At 43.9% G+C, this 17,948-nt stretch overlaps 1 protein-coding gene across 1 annotated transcript in view; it reads right to left on the bottom strand.

Annotated features, from left to right (window-relative positions):
• PPP1R12C (protein phosphatase 1 regulatory subunit 12C) overlaps positions 1–17,948 on the bottom strand; it is a gene marked incomplete in the record, with an annotated part of 1,670,410 nt that overhangs the window by 573,377 nt on the left and 1,079,085 nt on the right. The window contains 1 exon segment of the mRNA XM_044059211.1: positions 6,861–6,982. Coding sequence (XP_043915146.1) covers positions 6,861–6,982 — 122 coding nt within the window.

Raw genomic sequence — 17,948 nt, 5'->3', positions numbered from 1 at the left:
CTCTACGTGGAGGTCTTATATGTTTTGCCCCTCTAAGAAACTGTTTGAACAAAGGATGCGAAAACAATGGTGGGTCACAATCATAGTGAGCTGAGATTGCTGCAGCATGAATCTTAATGGAAGAGAAGGACAGACCCTTGTCCAGCAACTCAGTAAGATATTGAAGAGCCACAGTCAAATTAGGCTCAGAAATCTCCAAATTCTTTGCATTACTCCAAAATAAAAATCTCTTCCATTTTGCTGCGTACACTTTCCTTGTACTAGGTCTTCTAGCTTCCATAATCACATTTAAAACTTGTTGAGGAAGTTGAGACCTGCTGTGTTTCAACACAGAATATGCCAGGCTGTCAGATGAAGAGAGTGAAGCTTGACATGGAGCAGATGACCGTCCTGCTGGGATAACAGATGTGGAATCAAAGGTAAAGGCCATGGAGGCTTCTTTACCAGACTCCGTAGTAGAGGGTACCAGTGTTGCCGAGGCCAATCTGGAGCTATGAAAATCATCCCTGGCCTGTCCTGTCTGACCTTTAACAGTACCTTTGGAAGAAGAGGCAGAGGTGGAAAGGCATACACATGAAGGTTCGTCCAACTGAAAGACAGAGCATCCACTTTCCAAGCTGTGTGATGAAACCCCTTTGTGCAAAACTGTGGCAGCTGGTGGTTTAGTGGAGAAGCGAACAGATCTATGTCTGGAGTTCCCCATGACACTGTCAATTTCTGAAATACATGAAGATCCAGTTTCCACTTGTGGGGATCCATGATTTGTCTGCTTAACACATCTGCTAAGGAGTGCTGTGCTCCTGGCAGAAACCTTGCCTGAAGAGTTAGGTGCAAGCGTAGCGCAGTCTCTCATAAAATCATTGCTTGCCTGCACAGAGGATAAGAATGTGTTCCCCCTTGTTCGTTGAAGTACCACATGACAGTTGTGTTGTCTGTTAGAATCAACACCTGCCCTGGAAGAAGTAACTCCTTGAAAGCCAGTAATGCGAACTGGACTGCTAACATCTCCTTCATGTTGATATGTAGATGCTGTAGTCTGGCAGGCCACTTGTCTTGTATCCACTTTCCATTTAGATGAGCTCCCCAAGCAATGTCCGAGGCATCTGTCGGTAAAATCTGACTCGCCTCTGGCCGGGCCACAGAGAGTCCCTTGTTTAGGTGACATTCCTGAGCCCACCACAAAAATTCTCTTTGAAGGCAAGGTATTATTTGAATGACAGTGTCTAAATCCTGGCAGTGCTGTGTCCATACATTTTGAGATACCATTGTAACTTCCTCATATGCAGTTTGGCATTGGGAAGCACCAGAATACAAGATGCCATGAACCCTAATGCTTGAAGGACTGTCTCTGCAGTCAGCACGGACTGATGAGATAGTTGATGGAAGTAAAGTGATAGACTCTTTTGTTTGTCCGGGGTTAAAAGGCCATCTGGGCTGCTGTATGCAGTCTCACACCCAGAAAGCACATGTCTTGAGAGGGTACTAGACTGGACTTTATTTCGTTCACAGAATACCCTAGGCATCTTAGCACTGCTATAACATATTCCAGATGCTGTAGAAGGTCTTCCTTTTCTTGAGCCAGAATCAGGCAGTCGTCTAAATAAGGATAGATTTGAAGTCCTTGTAGCCTGAAGTAAGCTATCACTGGAGCCAGAACCTTTGTGAATACTCTGGGCGCAGTAGATAAGCCAAAGGGCAATGCAGAGAACTGATAATGAGAATCTCCAGCTCGAAACCGCAGACACTTCCTGTAACTTAGCCTGATAGGCACATGAAGGTAAGCTTCCTTGAGAATTAAAGTTACCATCCAGTGATCTTTGCCCAGCAGGGGTAAAAGCTGTTGTGACGTCAACATCTTGAACTTGGGAATGGCCAGATAAGTGTTGAGGAGAGATAAATCCAAAATTGGTCTCCACGTGTTCCCCTTCTGTGGTACTAGGAACATGCGAGAATAAAATCCTAGGCCCCTTTCTGATACAGGGACTGGCTGAATGGCCCCCATTTGGAGTAACTGAGAAACTTGCTTGCGAGCCTCTTTTCTTTGTGGAGGAGGAACGTCTGGCATGCCTTTGAAAGGGGCATTGTATGGAAATAAAATCTGTAACCGTGGTGAATGATGTCCAACACCCATCTGTCTTGAGTAATTAAATCCCAATTTTCTTTGAAAAGAGACAGTCGTCCTTCCAAAGGAGCTGCCAGACGAGAATCTACTGGCAGCTGAAAAGGCAGGTCATTGGGTCTGTTTACGAAAGGACTGACCCTGCCCTCACCAGAAGTCTGAGCAGGTGAACTCCTGTTCTAGGCCTAAAGAACCTTGGGCCCTGCCCTACCACGCCTAGACCTACCCCTAGACTGGGAATCATAAGCAGGATATGTCCACCCCTTAGCAGGCCAATTTCTACTAAACTTCGGTGGCTGTACCTGCAAAAAAATTTTTAACAGTTTGCATAGACTTAGCTTTGTCCTCCATTTTCTTTAAAACTGCTTCCACAGGTGAACCAAACAACACATCAGACTGTAAAGGAGCATCCAAAATCCTTGTCTTAACATGCTCAGCCAAATTTTGATCCCTCAACCAGGCATGCCTCCGAAGCACAGAACTAGTGGCAGCCACTCTCGAGGAGGCCTGCACAGCATCAAAACCACATTGCAAAGAATGCTTGCCCACTTGTTCAGACACATAAACTAAATCCAGCAATTCTTTACAATCAATACCTTCCGCCAAAGCATCCACCTTAGATTTCAATTGTGAAAGGAGATAATTTTGATATTTCAGCATGTGAAACTGACAATTCAATGCTCTCATGGCTAGAGTGGAAGAAGTATACACTTTCTTACCCCACCTATCTAACGCCCTTGCCTCTTTGTCAGTGGGAACAGGATTTTTAACCACAGAGGCTTTAACACCTTTAGGCCCCTGAGAAACAGTTTCTGGGTCCGCCCTAGGACTCTTAAACAAATACTTATGAGCTTGGGCACCCTATAGTACCTATCAGGTTTAACAGGAGCAGGAGGCAAGGAATCAGGGTTCAGGGAAGCCTCTGCAAAAACATCTTCCACCACAGTCAATACAGGAGGTATAGCTAAGGGCCTATGCTCGGGTATTAACAAGAATTCCCTAAGCCTCTTCCTGGAATCAGAGTAATCCTGGCCTTCCCATTTAAAGTGCTCCCTCATGGAATGCAGAGTCTCTGAAAATGAAAAATCCTCAGGAGGAGAAGCCGAAGGAGTGGCATCATCCACATCAGAATCAGAATAATGAGGATACTCCTGCAAATCTTCCCAGAAGACTCAGAAGCCCCTGAACCCTGTTCAAAACTGTCAAACTCTGGTTCCACCCTAGGCCTCTTATCAGGAGGGCCCATAGAACCTCTAATCATAGTAATCAAATCTTCTGCCATTTTAAGCATATGTTTCTTAGGTACAGAACCCCGAAGGCTAGGAGAAGCCCCTACTGAAACTGAACTTGGCCTACCTCTAAAAGAAGTTTTGGCAACAGAAGGAGAGGCTCTAACTACTGTGGGAAGAGAGGGAAGAATAGTTACCTGAGAAGCCCCCTCAGCCTGGCCTGCCTCCTGAGAGGGTACATCCTGTAACAGTAAAGTTTCTGCCTGAGACTCCATAGAAACTCCTGGCAAAACCTCTGGCTCCACTGAGCCTCCTAAAGAACCGACGTCCGGGACTGCCGGTTCATCAACCCTAGGCTTCGCTGTTTTGTCCTTGCGCTTCTTGACGAAGCGCCGAGCATCCGGCGGCATTTTATAATTGCAACGCTTCCCAAACACTAATCTGGCACAGTCTAACCTCCTCTTAATAGTCGTTTGTTAAACCTAGCACAAGAGCGGCAACCAACAACGTCGTGCTCAGGCCTAAACAAGGTATACACAATGTATGGTAATCCCTATGAGGAATTTGTTTCCCACAAGAAATACAGTTATTCACTTTTTCTGACATCCGGTTAAATACTGAGGCAAGAAAACCAAAATGTTCCCCAACGGGTACTTAGCCAACTCTGATTCGGTCTGAAACTCCGTTCGAAATATTTCAGAACGCCAACCTGCACTCGCAAAACTGCTTCTGCATCGGACCACGCGGCAAAAAGACTGAGGATATGGCGCCGGTCATGCGCCTGACCGACGTCAGCCTTATACTCTGGTATTCGGGCCGACTGGATGCGGACTATACCCAATAGTAAGGACTGCAGCAATGGAAAACGAAGAACATCATCTGTGATACTCCAAAGGCTGATAGACAAAACTATTAAAACTCGCGCCATATACACAAAGGATTACCCAGATGATGCAGTAAATACATTCTGTAGAATGGGAAAGCCATCCTACTATAAATAGTTCAAGCTGTTTCAAATTCCCAGCACCAAGACTGGCAAAATCACTAAACTGCAAACTCCAGGTCAGGCATGGCACAAACCAGCTATTTGGGTTATGTGACAGGCTGAGAGATAGTGAAACCAAATGCTAACAAAACTGGACTACTTCAACACCATTAATAAACTGGTCAAATGTTTACTTTTTTAGGCTTAACTAGCTTTTACCACATTTTCCCTGAAAAAAAAAAAATAAAAATAAGCTCAAAAATAACCACTAAACAAAAACAAGGAGCTAAAAAAAATCCATTAAAACAACAAGCAACACATAGCCAAATTTTACTGTATTTGGACTGATGGTACATGAAAAAACGTATTTACTTTATAGAAGTGACAGGTGCGTTTTATCTGTTTAGAGTACACATTTTTCTGATTTAAAAAAAAATAAATAAAAAAAAATGAGCAAGCACAGGAATCTGTCTAGTTCCAACCTCACTACCACGAGTGTTAGGGGTGGGGGTGGGGGACGGAGAAACTAGAGGTCTTAAAACTTTGTTGATGAGCTCAGTCACAATAATTTGCAAAAAATCATGAAACCCACGTAGTGTTCAAAGCAACAAGCCTTTATTCGGTCACAGAAAAGTGATCCTCAATAACAAAAAATCTGGAATATTTTAACAATGTTAAACATATCAGGTTTTATATACTTAGAAGTAGGTACAGAAAATATACATATTGTTTAATTTTAAACCAGCCTATTCATGGCAAACAATATAAACAGGGCCCTAAAAGTGCATTTTAAAACAGCAAGTACCCCCCCCCCCCCCCCCACACACACACAACTACTGATTAGATCAAACTTGTGACAAATAAAGGCTTGTTGCTTTGGAACACTAAGGGGATTTCATGATTTTGAGCTCATCAACAAAGTTTTAAGACCACTAGTTTCATTTTTCTGATTTTAGCTGCAATTACTTACCCCGACTAACTTGACCAAGGGTACGGTTCCCTTCAAGGATAAGTACACGGATGAAGCAGAAGCAACTAAAAGATATGCAATATTGTTTCTGCTTATATATCTGCATTGTATTGTACACAGAATGTGCATTGTTTCTGCTACAGTATATTATTTGGTCATTTAATGTTTAATTTCTAATACTCAATGTATTGTACATTCTCTCATTACCTGGGGAGCTTTTCTACCCAGACCTCCCTTAAAAACAGGGCCTGCCCCAGTCGACATTCCTCAATAAGCAAAAACAATAACATAAAATTTATTCAGGGCTCCAAACTTTTGCAAGCAATTCTTAGAGGACATGGATGCATCTGAGGGAGAGACAGGTGCATATGTTGTTTCAGACTATAGATGGGGATAAGCATCCCCATCTGTTGTAAGTAGAAAACTCAGCAATGCTGAAATATCATTTAGCGAGAAAGAGAATATCCTACCATAAATACCATCTGTTGCTGGGGAATTTGGGTTCCTATGTCCCTCTGCAACGACGCTACCATCTCAAAGACTGCAACCAAAACAGTCCCAATTGGCTTTGATCCTCTAGCCTTACAATTTCAAAATCAAGCAGCACCCAGGTGAAAATCATTTACATGGGTCTGGCCAATTTTGTGCTTAGTACCATCAATTATAGCCCCTTTCAATGTTTTTTTTTGGGGGGGGGGGCATGCAAATTGGTTTACTGACTGTGGAGCATAGGAAACATGCTATATATGTATTAGAACTCTATCTACTGTTTTGTAACAAAGGGTATGTCATGGGAGGGAAGATTATAGAGTTCCTAAGAAACACAGACCAGGCAGCCACACTAAAGAGATATTCTGCATGACAAGGAATGGGGAGCAGGTGTAACTTGGGGAATATAATGGAGAAACTCAGATTCCTTACCTCTAGGTACAGACAGGAGTCTGAAGAGAAGCTGCCATGGAGCCAAGTCTGAAGGATGAAGGCAGTTTGAAGGGTTTCCCAGAAAAATGGAAAAAGGAAAGAGAGATTTGGAATATAAAGAAAAAAAAATATTTCTCTCTGTATGATGTTGAAGAGTGCCTTAACTGTCTTGAAGGGAGAGTTTGACCATTTTATAAGTACTGTTTCATTTTGTTTACTGACCACCTTTAAAAAATGGAATATATTCTGGAATTCTGAAAATGTCAAACTGAAGTTTGAAAAATAATCTTGTCATGCATGAATAACAGTATTACTTCTGTGTTGCCTCCCATTTTAGGTAGTCCTTGTAATTAAACCTTTTTTTAAAAGCTGAAAAGCGGATTCCAAAACCTGTTCTTATTAAAGGTTCTGCTAGATGAACAAAGCACCTGCATTATAGATGATCCCCCACACACTTAAGTCTTTCATAAATCACAATGCACTTAAAAGTGCTTGTTATTCAGGTGCAAATCAGACACACAAAATATTTATTTGAAAAGTTTCCCCTGGAAAAAAAGTCGTACTTCGCAGAATCATGACCACAATGTACACATCTTTTTGAGCAATTACCCTCAAGTTAAGAAACTATGACATTACCTCATCTGTTTTAGAAACCATTCCAGTGGGTCTTCTGTCTTTCCTGCCTTTCCTCCGATCTCGTGCACTCAAGAAGCTTCGGTTTTCCTGTTCATTTTCATCTTTGCTCACCTCTTCTGAATCTACATTAAAGAGACAGACCAGTAGGCTTAATTACTGTACACAAACCTTTCATTTTAAAGAACTAATTAATTTCCTCTAAACAAGTCTTTAAAACGGTAAGAAAGTCATGTGCACTCCTCCATCTTGACACATCAGCAAGGAGGTCTTTTTTACTGAGGTTAATGAAATTGAGTTTTTTCCTCTCGCCACCATACTGTGGTAATGGGGGATAAATAGAAGTTATGTTCTTACCATAACGTTCCATGTTAGTTGTCTTCTTCTCGCCTTCTTCTTGCTGGATGGGTTCGGAGCCGACCTCGGCCCGACTGCCACTCTAAAGCTCGAGAGTTGGTTCCACCGGCTCGAGGCTCCCCTTATATCCCACAATGCTAGGCGAGCGTTACCTCAGATCTCGTTTGTAAGCTAACCCAGCTTATATCAATAACAGTATAACTGTAAAAGGAATCCACCCCTAACAGCAGGAAGAAAAAGGGTGACCTACATCCTGAAAAGAAAATATGCACAATAGCATATGACTAAGAAAGAGGTGGTAGAAAGAGAGGTCACGATCACAACTCCTCTAGGTCTGTCCAGGCCAGGGGAAGGAGGGTGGGGCAAGAAGAAGGAGAAGAAGACAACTAACATGGAACGTTATGGTAAGAACATAACTTCTATATGTTAAGTTGTCTATCTCGCCTTCATTCTTGCTGGATGGGACCGTCCCTAGCACCTTGTCCCGGGTGGCCTAACGGAACAGACTCCTGAGAACAGTGGAACCAAAATTAGCTCTATGCCTAGAAGCTAAATCCAACTTATAATGGGAAATAAAAGTGTGAGGAGTAGCCCAAGTAGCCGCTGCACAAATGGTGTCAATAGGCAGTCTGTCTTGGAAGGCTAGAGAAGTAGCCAAAGCTCTGGTGGAATGGGCTTTAGGTTTATTAGGCAGTTTTGGTGTCTAATCTCATAAACAAGGGTAATCAGAGATGTTAGCCATCTGGATAATGATACCTTTGAAACTGGAAGTCCCTTTCTGCTTTCCGCATAGGAGACAAACAGCTGATCAGATTTTCTGAATTGTTTCGTCCTGTCCAAGTAGTACCTTAATTGACGATGAACATCCAGGCAGTGTAATTTTGTTCAGACCTATTTGAATACTCTGGGAAAAAGACAGGAGGTCAATGCTTTGGTTTAGATTTGATGCTGAAACCACCTTAGGCAAAAGGACGGGTTGGTTAAACGTAAACTCTGTCCTTATGGAACAAAAGATAAGGAGAACGACAACTGAGTGCTTGAAGTTCTGAAATTCTTCTGGCTGATGTGATAGCCACCAGAAAGAGAGTTTTCCATGATAATAATTTCAAGGAACATGAAGCTGCAGGTTCGAAAGGGGAAAGAATCAAGGAAGCAAGAACTAAATTTAGGTCCCAAGGAGAAGGAGGATCTAAAAGGCTTTGCAAAGTTTGTGGGACATTAGGGCAGATTCAGAAATGCCCACATGAAAATTAGAAATAGCTGCCAATTGAACCTTAAGAGTAGATGGAGATGAACCTGCATGGAAGAGTTCAGCTAGAAAATCAAGGACTAGTTGGATGGAAGCGGTGAAAGGATCTATGTCCTTTCCTTGTGCCCAATATGAGAAGCGTTTCCACTTACTCAAATAAATCTTTCGAGTGGAAGATTTATGGGAAGCTATCAATATATCTCTAACCGAGTGAGATAATTGAGGAAGCCTGGCTACGGTCGGAACTGGAGGAACCAAGCAGTGAGGTTCAGAGAGGGGAGGCGATGAAACTGACCCGACTGGTGGATTAACAGTACACATGTCATATTAGACTTCTGAAGCACTATATAGTTTAAATGCTGGGAAAAGTTCAAAGCAGGAAATATTTAAAACCTCCCATAAGGCAGGAGCCAGAAGGCAGCAAAATGGTAAGGGCACAGCCAAAATGGTAAGGGCAGAATACAAGTACTGAAACATTAACATGCTAAAGAAAGGTTGGGGTTAAGACTACCTTCTGAATGCAATCCATAGTGATTTGTATAGCTGTCTGGAATTGGGGGAGGCAGAACTTTGCCTGAATCAGGCTGTCATCCAGGTAAGGGTAGATTATGTACCCCATGCGTTATACAGAAGGCAATGACTCATGCCACACATCTGCTGAAAACTCCTGAAGCAGTGAATAACCCAAATGGTAAGGTGCACACACAATCTGTCACCATCCATGCCCCTTGAAAGATGAGGTTTAGAAGCTTCTACAAGGGCAGCGTCTTGAACTTTGTAATATGCAGAAACTTGTTTAGCCTTGGCAGGTCTAGAATAAGCCTCCAGGTACCTTCCTTTCTAGGATCAAGAAAAAGGGGAGAGTAAAACGATGTGCCCTCTTCATTTTTGGATACTCATTAAATGGAACCTGCACTTGCTAACTGGGGGACAGTGAAAAGGTCAAAACTGAAGATTTTGTCACCCATCAAAAAATGAATATGTCAAGTTGGATGGACAGAGTACTTCTCCATTCTCTGGGATAATATTCTGATGCATATAAAACACAGTGATTTCTTTACTTCCTTAAAGGTAATCTTGGTGATTAGACAGATGCCCATAAATTCATCACAGGCCTGACATGGAGGCAGGTGATGCACTACAATGGTGGGTACTGTCCAGATGATTATGGCTTGGGAGACTGATTATGATCAAAGGACTGACTATCTTGTAACCTCTGAAAAAGAAAACTTAGCAACAGTGATGCTCAGCACAGCAGGCCCAATTAGTGAAGAGAGGTAAGTTTTCATGAAATGACAGCTATTACTTGATTTTCTGCTATAAGATGGCAAGTCTGAAGACTTTCACAGTTTGCAGGTGCAAACAGGAATGACAAGTCTAAGTTTCATTTTTACTGAATATAATGGTTGAAGATGATCTAATATACTGTAGATTTTACAGCAGTATTTCTTTTGGAGTGCATTTTGATTTATTTCATTTTTGCCTAATATTTTATAACTGAAAAGTAGCAGATGCTTGTGTTATCATCATATAAAATAAAAACTATCTGACAATTTAAAGTCATAATTACATTTACACACTTCCAATTTTTCAATTTGTGTGTGTTAATGGGGTAAACCAACTGGGTGAAACAGGCCCTTGTCAGTGGAGTTCCTGAGTAGAAAAGCTCCACATCTTCAGCTACATGAATGTATATTAACACAATTTTCATTTTTTATCCAAGCAGCAGTCAGACTATACATTTCTGACCCATGTACAGGCAAGTCAAACTATAGAATTCAATGAAATGAACAGGTAACAGTAAGTATAACAGTTAAGACAGTGCACATATGACAGATAAGACTATCCTTCTATCTCTCATGCGCACACACATGCTCACATGCACACTCATAGAGGTGAATGGCATTTACAACACTATAGGCAATCTTACTTGCAAGATGAGTATGGATAGTTTATCAGGCTGCATGGCTTGTAACTGACAAGTCTGATTCTCATTTTTATTGAGCATTAATTTTAGTTCAATTACTAAAACTACACATATATATATATATATATATATATATATAAAACATACATACATACATAAACACAGTACGTTAACAGGTTGAATTGTTAGCATGCACAGGAATATTAAGTAGAGGGAGTACATTAGGCTGTGGTGAAGAGTTGGTAAAGAGAAGGGCAGCTGAGAGTAGGGAGGGATGAAAAGCGATAGGAACGGTAGAAATAGATTATTAGTGAAAAGAAAGAGGTGTAAAGAGAGGTACATAAAAGGTTATGTGGAGAAGCTATGAAGAAGACAACTAACATGGAACGCTATGGTAAGAACATAACTTCTATATGTTGTTGTCTATCTCTTCATTCTTGCTGGATGGGACCGCCCCTAGCACCTTGTCCCGGTGGCCTAACGGAACAGACTCTGAGAACAGTGGAAACCAAAATTAGCTCTATGCCTAGAAGCTAAATCCAACTTATAATGGGAAATAAAAGTGTGAGGAGTAGCCCAAGTAGCCGCTGCACAAATGGTGTCAATAGGCAGTCTGTCTTGGAAGGCTAGAGAAGTAGCCAAAGCTCTGGTGGAATGGGCTTTAGGTTTATTAGGCAGTTTTTGGTGTCTAATCTCATAAACAAGGGTAATCAGAGATGCTAGCCATCTGGATAATGATACCTTGGAAACTGGAAGTCCCTTTCTGCTTTCCTCACATAGGAGACAAACAGGGTAGCTGATCAGATTTTTCTGAATTGTTTCGGCCCTGTCCAAGTAGTACCTTAATTGACGGCGAACATCCAGGCAGTGTAATTTTTGTTCAGACCTATTTGAATACTCTGGGAAAAAGACAGGGAGGTCAATGCTTGGTTTAGATTTGATGCTGAAACCATCTTTAGGCAAAAAAGGACGGGTTGGTTCAGAATCTAAACTCTGTCCTTATGGCACACAAGGTAAGGAGAACCACAACTGAGTGCTTGAAGTTCTGAAATTCTTCTGGCTGATGATAGCCACCAGAAAGAGAGTTTTCCATGATAATAATTTCAAGGAACATGAAGCTGCAGGTTCGAAAGGGGAAAGAATCAAGGAAGCAAGAACTAAATTTAGGTCCCAAGGAGAAGGAGGATCTAAAAGGCTTTGCAAAGTTTGTGGGACATTAGGGCAGATTCAGAAATGCCCACATGAAAATTAGAAATAGCTGCCAATTGAACCTTAAGAGTAGATGGAGATGAACCTGCATGGAAGAGTTCAGCTAGAAAATCAAGGACTAGTTGGATGGAAGCGTGAAAGGATCTATGTCCTTTCCTTGTGCCCAATATGAGAAGCTGCTTCCACTTACTCAAATAAATCTTCGAGTGGAAGATTTATGGGAAGCTATCAATATATCTCTAACCGAAAGTGAGATAATTGAGGAAGCCTGGCTACGGTCGGAACTGGAGGAACCAAGCAGTGAGGTTCAGAGAGGGGAGGGAGCGATGAAACTGACCCGACTGGTGGATCAAAAGATCTGAACTAGGTCCAGATGCCATGGTCGCCCAAGAGAAAAACGATGTAGAAAGGGGAACCATACTTGTCGCAGGCCAGTAAGGAGCAATGAGGATCAATGAGGCCTTCTGAGCCATAGCTTTCTGTATTACTTGGAGAGATCAGGGGAAAGGAGGAAATGCATACAGAAGTCCCCGGGCCAAACTTGACTAGAGCCGCCTCTGCTGGGTTGGCCTGGTAAAGGGAATAGAGGAAGTATTCTCTGCACTTGCTGTTTTGGGGAGTAGCAAAAAGATCGCAGCAAGGCTGACCCCACTTGAGAAAATCTCTCTCACTACAGAGTCTTTCAGAGACCACTCGTGAGGCATGAGTATAGCTCTGCTCAATTTGTCCGGGCAATGTAATTGGACTTCCCGGGATGTGCTGCTGCTAAGTTATCAGAAAACGCTGAGAAGAAATCGCCATTGCCACAGTCTGAGTGCTTCTCGACACAGGGGTATGATCTGGTTCCTACTTTGTTTGTTGATGTATTCACACTACAGACATATTGTCTGTCTGATTGCAATCGCTCCCAAGGGAAGAGAGTCTTGAAGGGCTTGCAACGCTAAAAGCACTGCCTCATCTCCAGAACATTTATGTGCAAGTGGCATTCGCTTGGTTGCCATGTGCCCTGGACTGTCCTGCCCTGATAATGCCCCCACCCGATCAGGGAGGCATCCGTTGTCAGAGTAGCAACCGGAGGAGGTGGGAACAAATGGTCTTCCCGACAGGAGCTGGGGAAGACATCCACCACAGGAGATGCTTTTTGCACGCCATGGATCATAATGGTGTGAGACATTGGGAGTTCCTGGCGACCATTGAGAAAAAGCATCCACTGAAGGATCCGCATGTGGTACCTGGGCAAGGGGAGGAGAGGTATGGCCGCTGCCATGATTCCCAACACGTTTAGAACTAACCTGAGCTTGGCCCTGTTGTTGTTGAGAAGAAGTGACACCAATTTGTGAATGTCTGATATCCTTGTTCAAGCTTGCAGACATGTTTATAGTATCTAAATTTGCCTATGTAGGTAATAGTACTATTACATGACAAAACAGACTTTTCAAGAATTTATTGAAATACCCAGTTTTGACAAACGCCGAAAAGTATAATCTCTGGCCATCAGAAGGAGATGCTTGGTGGGAGCTGTGAGAAGCCAGTCGTCCAAATATGGAAACACCTGGAATCCTTGTCGCCTCAGGTGAGAAGCTACCACTGCCATGCATTTGTAAACACCCGGGGCAGTGGTGAGACCAAAGGGCAGGGCCCTGAATTGAAAATGACTGGTTCCCAGCCTGAAGCGGAGGAATCTTCTGGAGCGCCTGTTCATTTTTATGTGATAGTACGATCCTGAAGGTTCATAGAGCACATCCAGTTTCCTTTTCCCAATAGGGGAAGGATGGATTGCAGCAATACCAACCCAAAGCTTGTTTTCTTGACCCATCTGTTCAAGAAACAGAGAACCCAAATTGGGCTCCAGTCCCCTGTTTTCTTTGGAACCAAAAAGAACCTTGAGTAGATCCCGGATCCCTGTTGGTCTGCTGACACTGGCTGAATTGCTCTTTTGCAAGCAGTTTTGAAATTTCCAAAGCTGCTATATCCCTTTGAGCTGGTGGAACATCTGGAAGGGATCTTTTGACTGATTTGGAAAAACGAAGAAAGGGATAGAATAGCCTCGAAATGATGGACTGTACCCATTTGTCTTGAGTCAGGGATAGCCAGGCTTCTGGGTACAGTGACATCTTTCCCCGACTGCCTCAAGATGGGCAGCCGGGCAACACCTCAGGGATGCTGAAAGGGCTTGTCAGGAAAGGCTTCCCCGATTGCCCTGGTTCTATGGACCCCCTGCCCCTAGGGCTTAACGCCTACCATTGTTATTCCCACCTCTGCCTCTGGTAGGAAAACGACTCTGTGCAGGCTAAGTCCCTTGAGCTTGCTTTACGAACCACATCTTCCCACCCTTCTGGCCTTTGGGGTAAGGCCTAGAAGGAGTCGAACGGACCTCACGGCAGAAAGGGTCTTGCCATCAGTCTCAAGACCTAGTCAGGGTTTCTTTCACTTGAGGACCAAAAAGAGATGATCCATCAAAAGGGGAGTTCGTGGAAAGACGCCTTGAAAGGTTCCGAAGTTGCATAGCCGCATCCAGGCGCGGCCTACGTAAGGCTACCCCTGTCCCTGCGTTTGCTCGCCCATCGGCCGCATAAGAGAGGAGGCTTATGGAGGAGTTGGAAATGGAATTAAGGATAGCCAGCTGCGTTCATTTTCTCTTGGAAACCCGCAGCTGTAGGGTTCTTTCAACATTTCACTCGCTTCCTTGACCAAGTCCCTTTGAAGACGAAAGTGAAATGGCACAGGTAATTCAGCTTAACGCATGGTAAATGTCGCTGAGGAGAACATCCGCCCGCACTCCATCCATGGACCTGATTCCTTGTTAGGTGGATGGACAGGCACTGAAGGATCAGCCAGTTCCTTCTTTGTGGCAGCAGCTACCACCATAGCATCCACAGAAACTCCTTTTGATAAAAATTGCTTGTCTGATGGAGCTGTGATGAATTTGAGGGTCTCCTGGGAGTGGGGTCCACTGAACTCAGGAGCCGCCCATGCCTTCTTAGCTACCACCTGCATGAGGGGGGTCAAGGGGGACACCCAGGAGGTGGAAGGACGAGCCAAACGCCTCAAGATACACAGATTCGTCCTCCCAAGGGCTGAGGGCTGGCCAATTTCCCCTCTGTTTAAGGATCTCCAGAATGTCTGCAAATGAGACATCTTCAGAAGGGGAACGGGGAACCCTCGAATCATCCAGATCTGTGTCGACGTGATAGACTCAGGTGAGTCAATGTGCCTCTTGCACTTCCTCTTCCGAGGGGCTCTTCTGCCAAATCAGGAGAGGCCTCGAAGAGGATGAAATCCCCAAAGGGGCTCCTGAGGAGCTGGCTCTCTGCGGTCCGGGGATGAGGGAGTGAGTCGACTTACCCTGGAGGCAGCATAGAGGAGGGGGGCGGATTTGCCGACTGTGGAGTAGAGCCAGGCTCTAACACACTCCACATGACCTCACGCCCCCTGTCAGGCAGAGCCAGAGGTCCCCGGCCCGAGGAGCTAAGGACCCCTCGCACTGACAGTGATGGCCTGAGGCTGGCGTCGGAGCCGAACTCACCAGCGGCCTTACACCGAGGGAGAGGGGGTCGGACAAGGGTCCGATGCCACTCACCCCCTCGAGCCAACGAGGGAAGTCCGCGCCGAGATTCCTCCATGGAAGAAAACGGAGCGACGGCGCCGGAAGACAATTGTCTCGGCCCGGTGACCACAGTCTCGGTTCCGACATTTACCCGCCCAACTCAAAAAGAGTCAAGGAGGAAAAGTTGATGGACCGAGCAGGCACCCACTTGATGAGTCGGGCTCTGAAGCATCTGGGCTAGTGCCTCGGACTTAAGTAGTCGACTACTCACCCTCTGAAGGTCATGATCGGAAAGCCTCGGCGACCTAGAGGAATGAGACCTTTGGCCCGCTCAGACAGCAGGGGAGATCCTGGAGCCGAATGAACGGAGCCAAGAGAAGGTGACCTAGACTCTTTCTGGCTGTCGGCTCAAGATCTTGTCGGAGCCGACACGGTACTGATAACCTCGGCTCCGGCCGAGCCGGAAGCCACAGAAACTGTGGACTGAGTCTTATCGCTCCAGCCGGAGCCGATAAAGGCAAAGGTTGAACAACCTGAGGCCTCGCCCAGAAGCCGGAGCCGAAGACCTCGATGTCTTAGAGGGCTTCCCTGTTGAGACAGACAGGGAATCCTCAGGCTTCAACAAGCCTCTCAAAATTAGCTTGTTTTTTTTCTTTCCTGCAGGACCCTGGGGCTGAAGCCATGGCAAACAGCACAGGAATCCTGCAGGTGCAAAGGCCCCAGATTAATAGACACAAGAAGTGTGAGCGTCTGTCAGAGACATTTTCTGACAGCACGCATCACACTTCTGAACTGAGACCTTTGCTTTAGACATTGCTTAACTGACAGGTGTACACAAACACACACTCAAACACACCAGTTATACCCTGTCAGAAAAATATAACAATTTTAGTAAAGGTACTAGTAAAAAAATTACAATAAAATATAGTTAATTATAGAAAAACTACACAAACACTCCCTTAGGGAATAGAAGGCCCAAGGCCCAAGGGAAGAACCAAAGGTTCTTTTAGACAAGAAACGGGAAAAATTAGGGTCGGGGATAAAGATCTATGAACTACACTAATCTAAAAGGAATTTAACTTAAAAAGGGGTAAAAAGAGTAACTTTTGTATAAAAGCTAACACTCACCAGGAACCGTAGAAGCAACCAACCTCGAAGCTGTAGCGGCAAACTAGATCTGAGGTAACGCCGCTTAGCATTGTGGGATATAAGAGCCTCGAGCCGTGGAACCAACTCTCGAGCTTTAGAGTGGCCGAGTCGGAGCCGAGGTCGGCTCCGAACCCATCCAGCAAGAATGAAGGCGAGATAGACAACTTAACATCACGCCTTCAGTTGATGCATGTTGTACCACTGAATGTCAGTCAAAAATGGTCCACAAACCAACTGTGCTAGAATTTGACCCACCAAATCCCTTAGAACAAGATGAAAGAAAAAAAATTGCAGTAAAACAAAATACATACTTACCTGATTGACAAGGTCATTCAAAAATGGGTTTAATGGGAAAGCAATAGTTCTAACTGAAGAAATTCTCCTCACAAATCAAATAATACATTAACAGTACACATGTCATATTAGACTTCTGAAGCACTTTATAGTTTAAATGCTGGGAAAAGTTCAAAGCAGGAAATATTTAAAACCTCCCATAAGGCAGGAGCCAGAAGGCAGCCAAAATGGTAAGGGCACAGCCAAAATGGTAAGGGCACAGAATACCAAGTACTGAAACATTAACATGCTAAAGAAAGGTTGGGGGTTAAGACTACCTTCTGAATGCAATCCATAGTGATTTGTATAGCTGTCTGGAATTGGGGGAGGCAGAACTTTGCCTGAATCAGGCTGTCATCCAGGTAAGGGTAGATTATGTACCCCATGCGTTATACAGAAGGCAATGACTCATGCCACACATCTGATGAAAACTCCTGAAGCAGTGAATAACCCAAATGGTAAGGTGCACACACAATCTGTCACCATCCATGCCCCTTGAAAGATGAGGTTTAGAAGCTTCTACAAGGGCAGCGTCTTGAACTTTGTAATATGCAGAAACTTGTTTAGCCTTGGCAGGTCTAGAATAAGCCTCCAGGTACCTTCCTTTCTAGGATCAAGAAAAAGGGGAGAGTAAAACGATGTGCCCTCTTCATTTTTGGATACTCATTAAATGGAACCTGCACTTCCTAACTGGGGGACAGTGAAAAGGTCAAAACTGAAGATTTTGTCACCCATCAAAAAATAAATATGTCAAGTTGGATGGACAGAGTACTTCTCCATTCTCTGGGATAATATTCTGATGCATATAAAACACAGTGATTTCTTTACTTCCTTAAAGGTAATCTTGGTGATTAGACAGATGCCCATAAATTCATCACAGGCCTGACATGGAGGCAGGTGATGCACTACAATGGTGGGTACTGTCCAGATGATTATGGCTTGGGAGACTGATTATGATCAAAGGACTGACTATCTTGTAACCTCTGAAAAAGAAAACTTAGCAACAGTGATGCTCAGCACAGCAGGCCCAATTAGTGAAGAGAGGTAAGTTTTCATGAAATGACAGCTATTACTTGATTTTCTGCTATAAGATGGCAAGTCTGAAGACTTGAGAGCAGTTTTGAAAGTGAGACAGGTGATTGCCATTTTAGTTATCATGCAACAAAACTACAGACAGTCTTGTGCTTGCAGGGATAGTGTATTACAGGTTGTGAGGTTTGTAATTGACAAGTCTAAGTTTCATTTTTTACTGAATATAATGGTTGAAGATGATCTAATATACTGTAGATTTTACAGCAGTATTTCTTTTGGAGTGCATTT

This window comes from Protopterus annectens, chromosome 17.part0, assembly GCF_019279795.1.
Source record: "Protopterus annectens isolate FY-2018-M chromosome 17.part0, PAN1.0, whole genome shotgun sequence".
NCBI classification, from domain to species: domain Eukaryota; kingdom Metazoa; phylum Chordata; order Ceratodontiformes; family Protopteridae; genus Protopterus; species Protopterus annectens.
The sequence above is the reverse complement of the archived record's forward strand: the minus strand, read 5'-3'. Positions and strand labels throughout refer to the sequence as shown.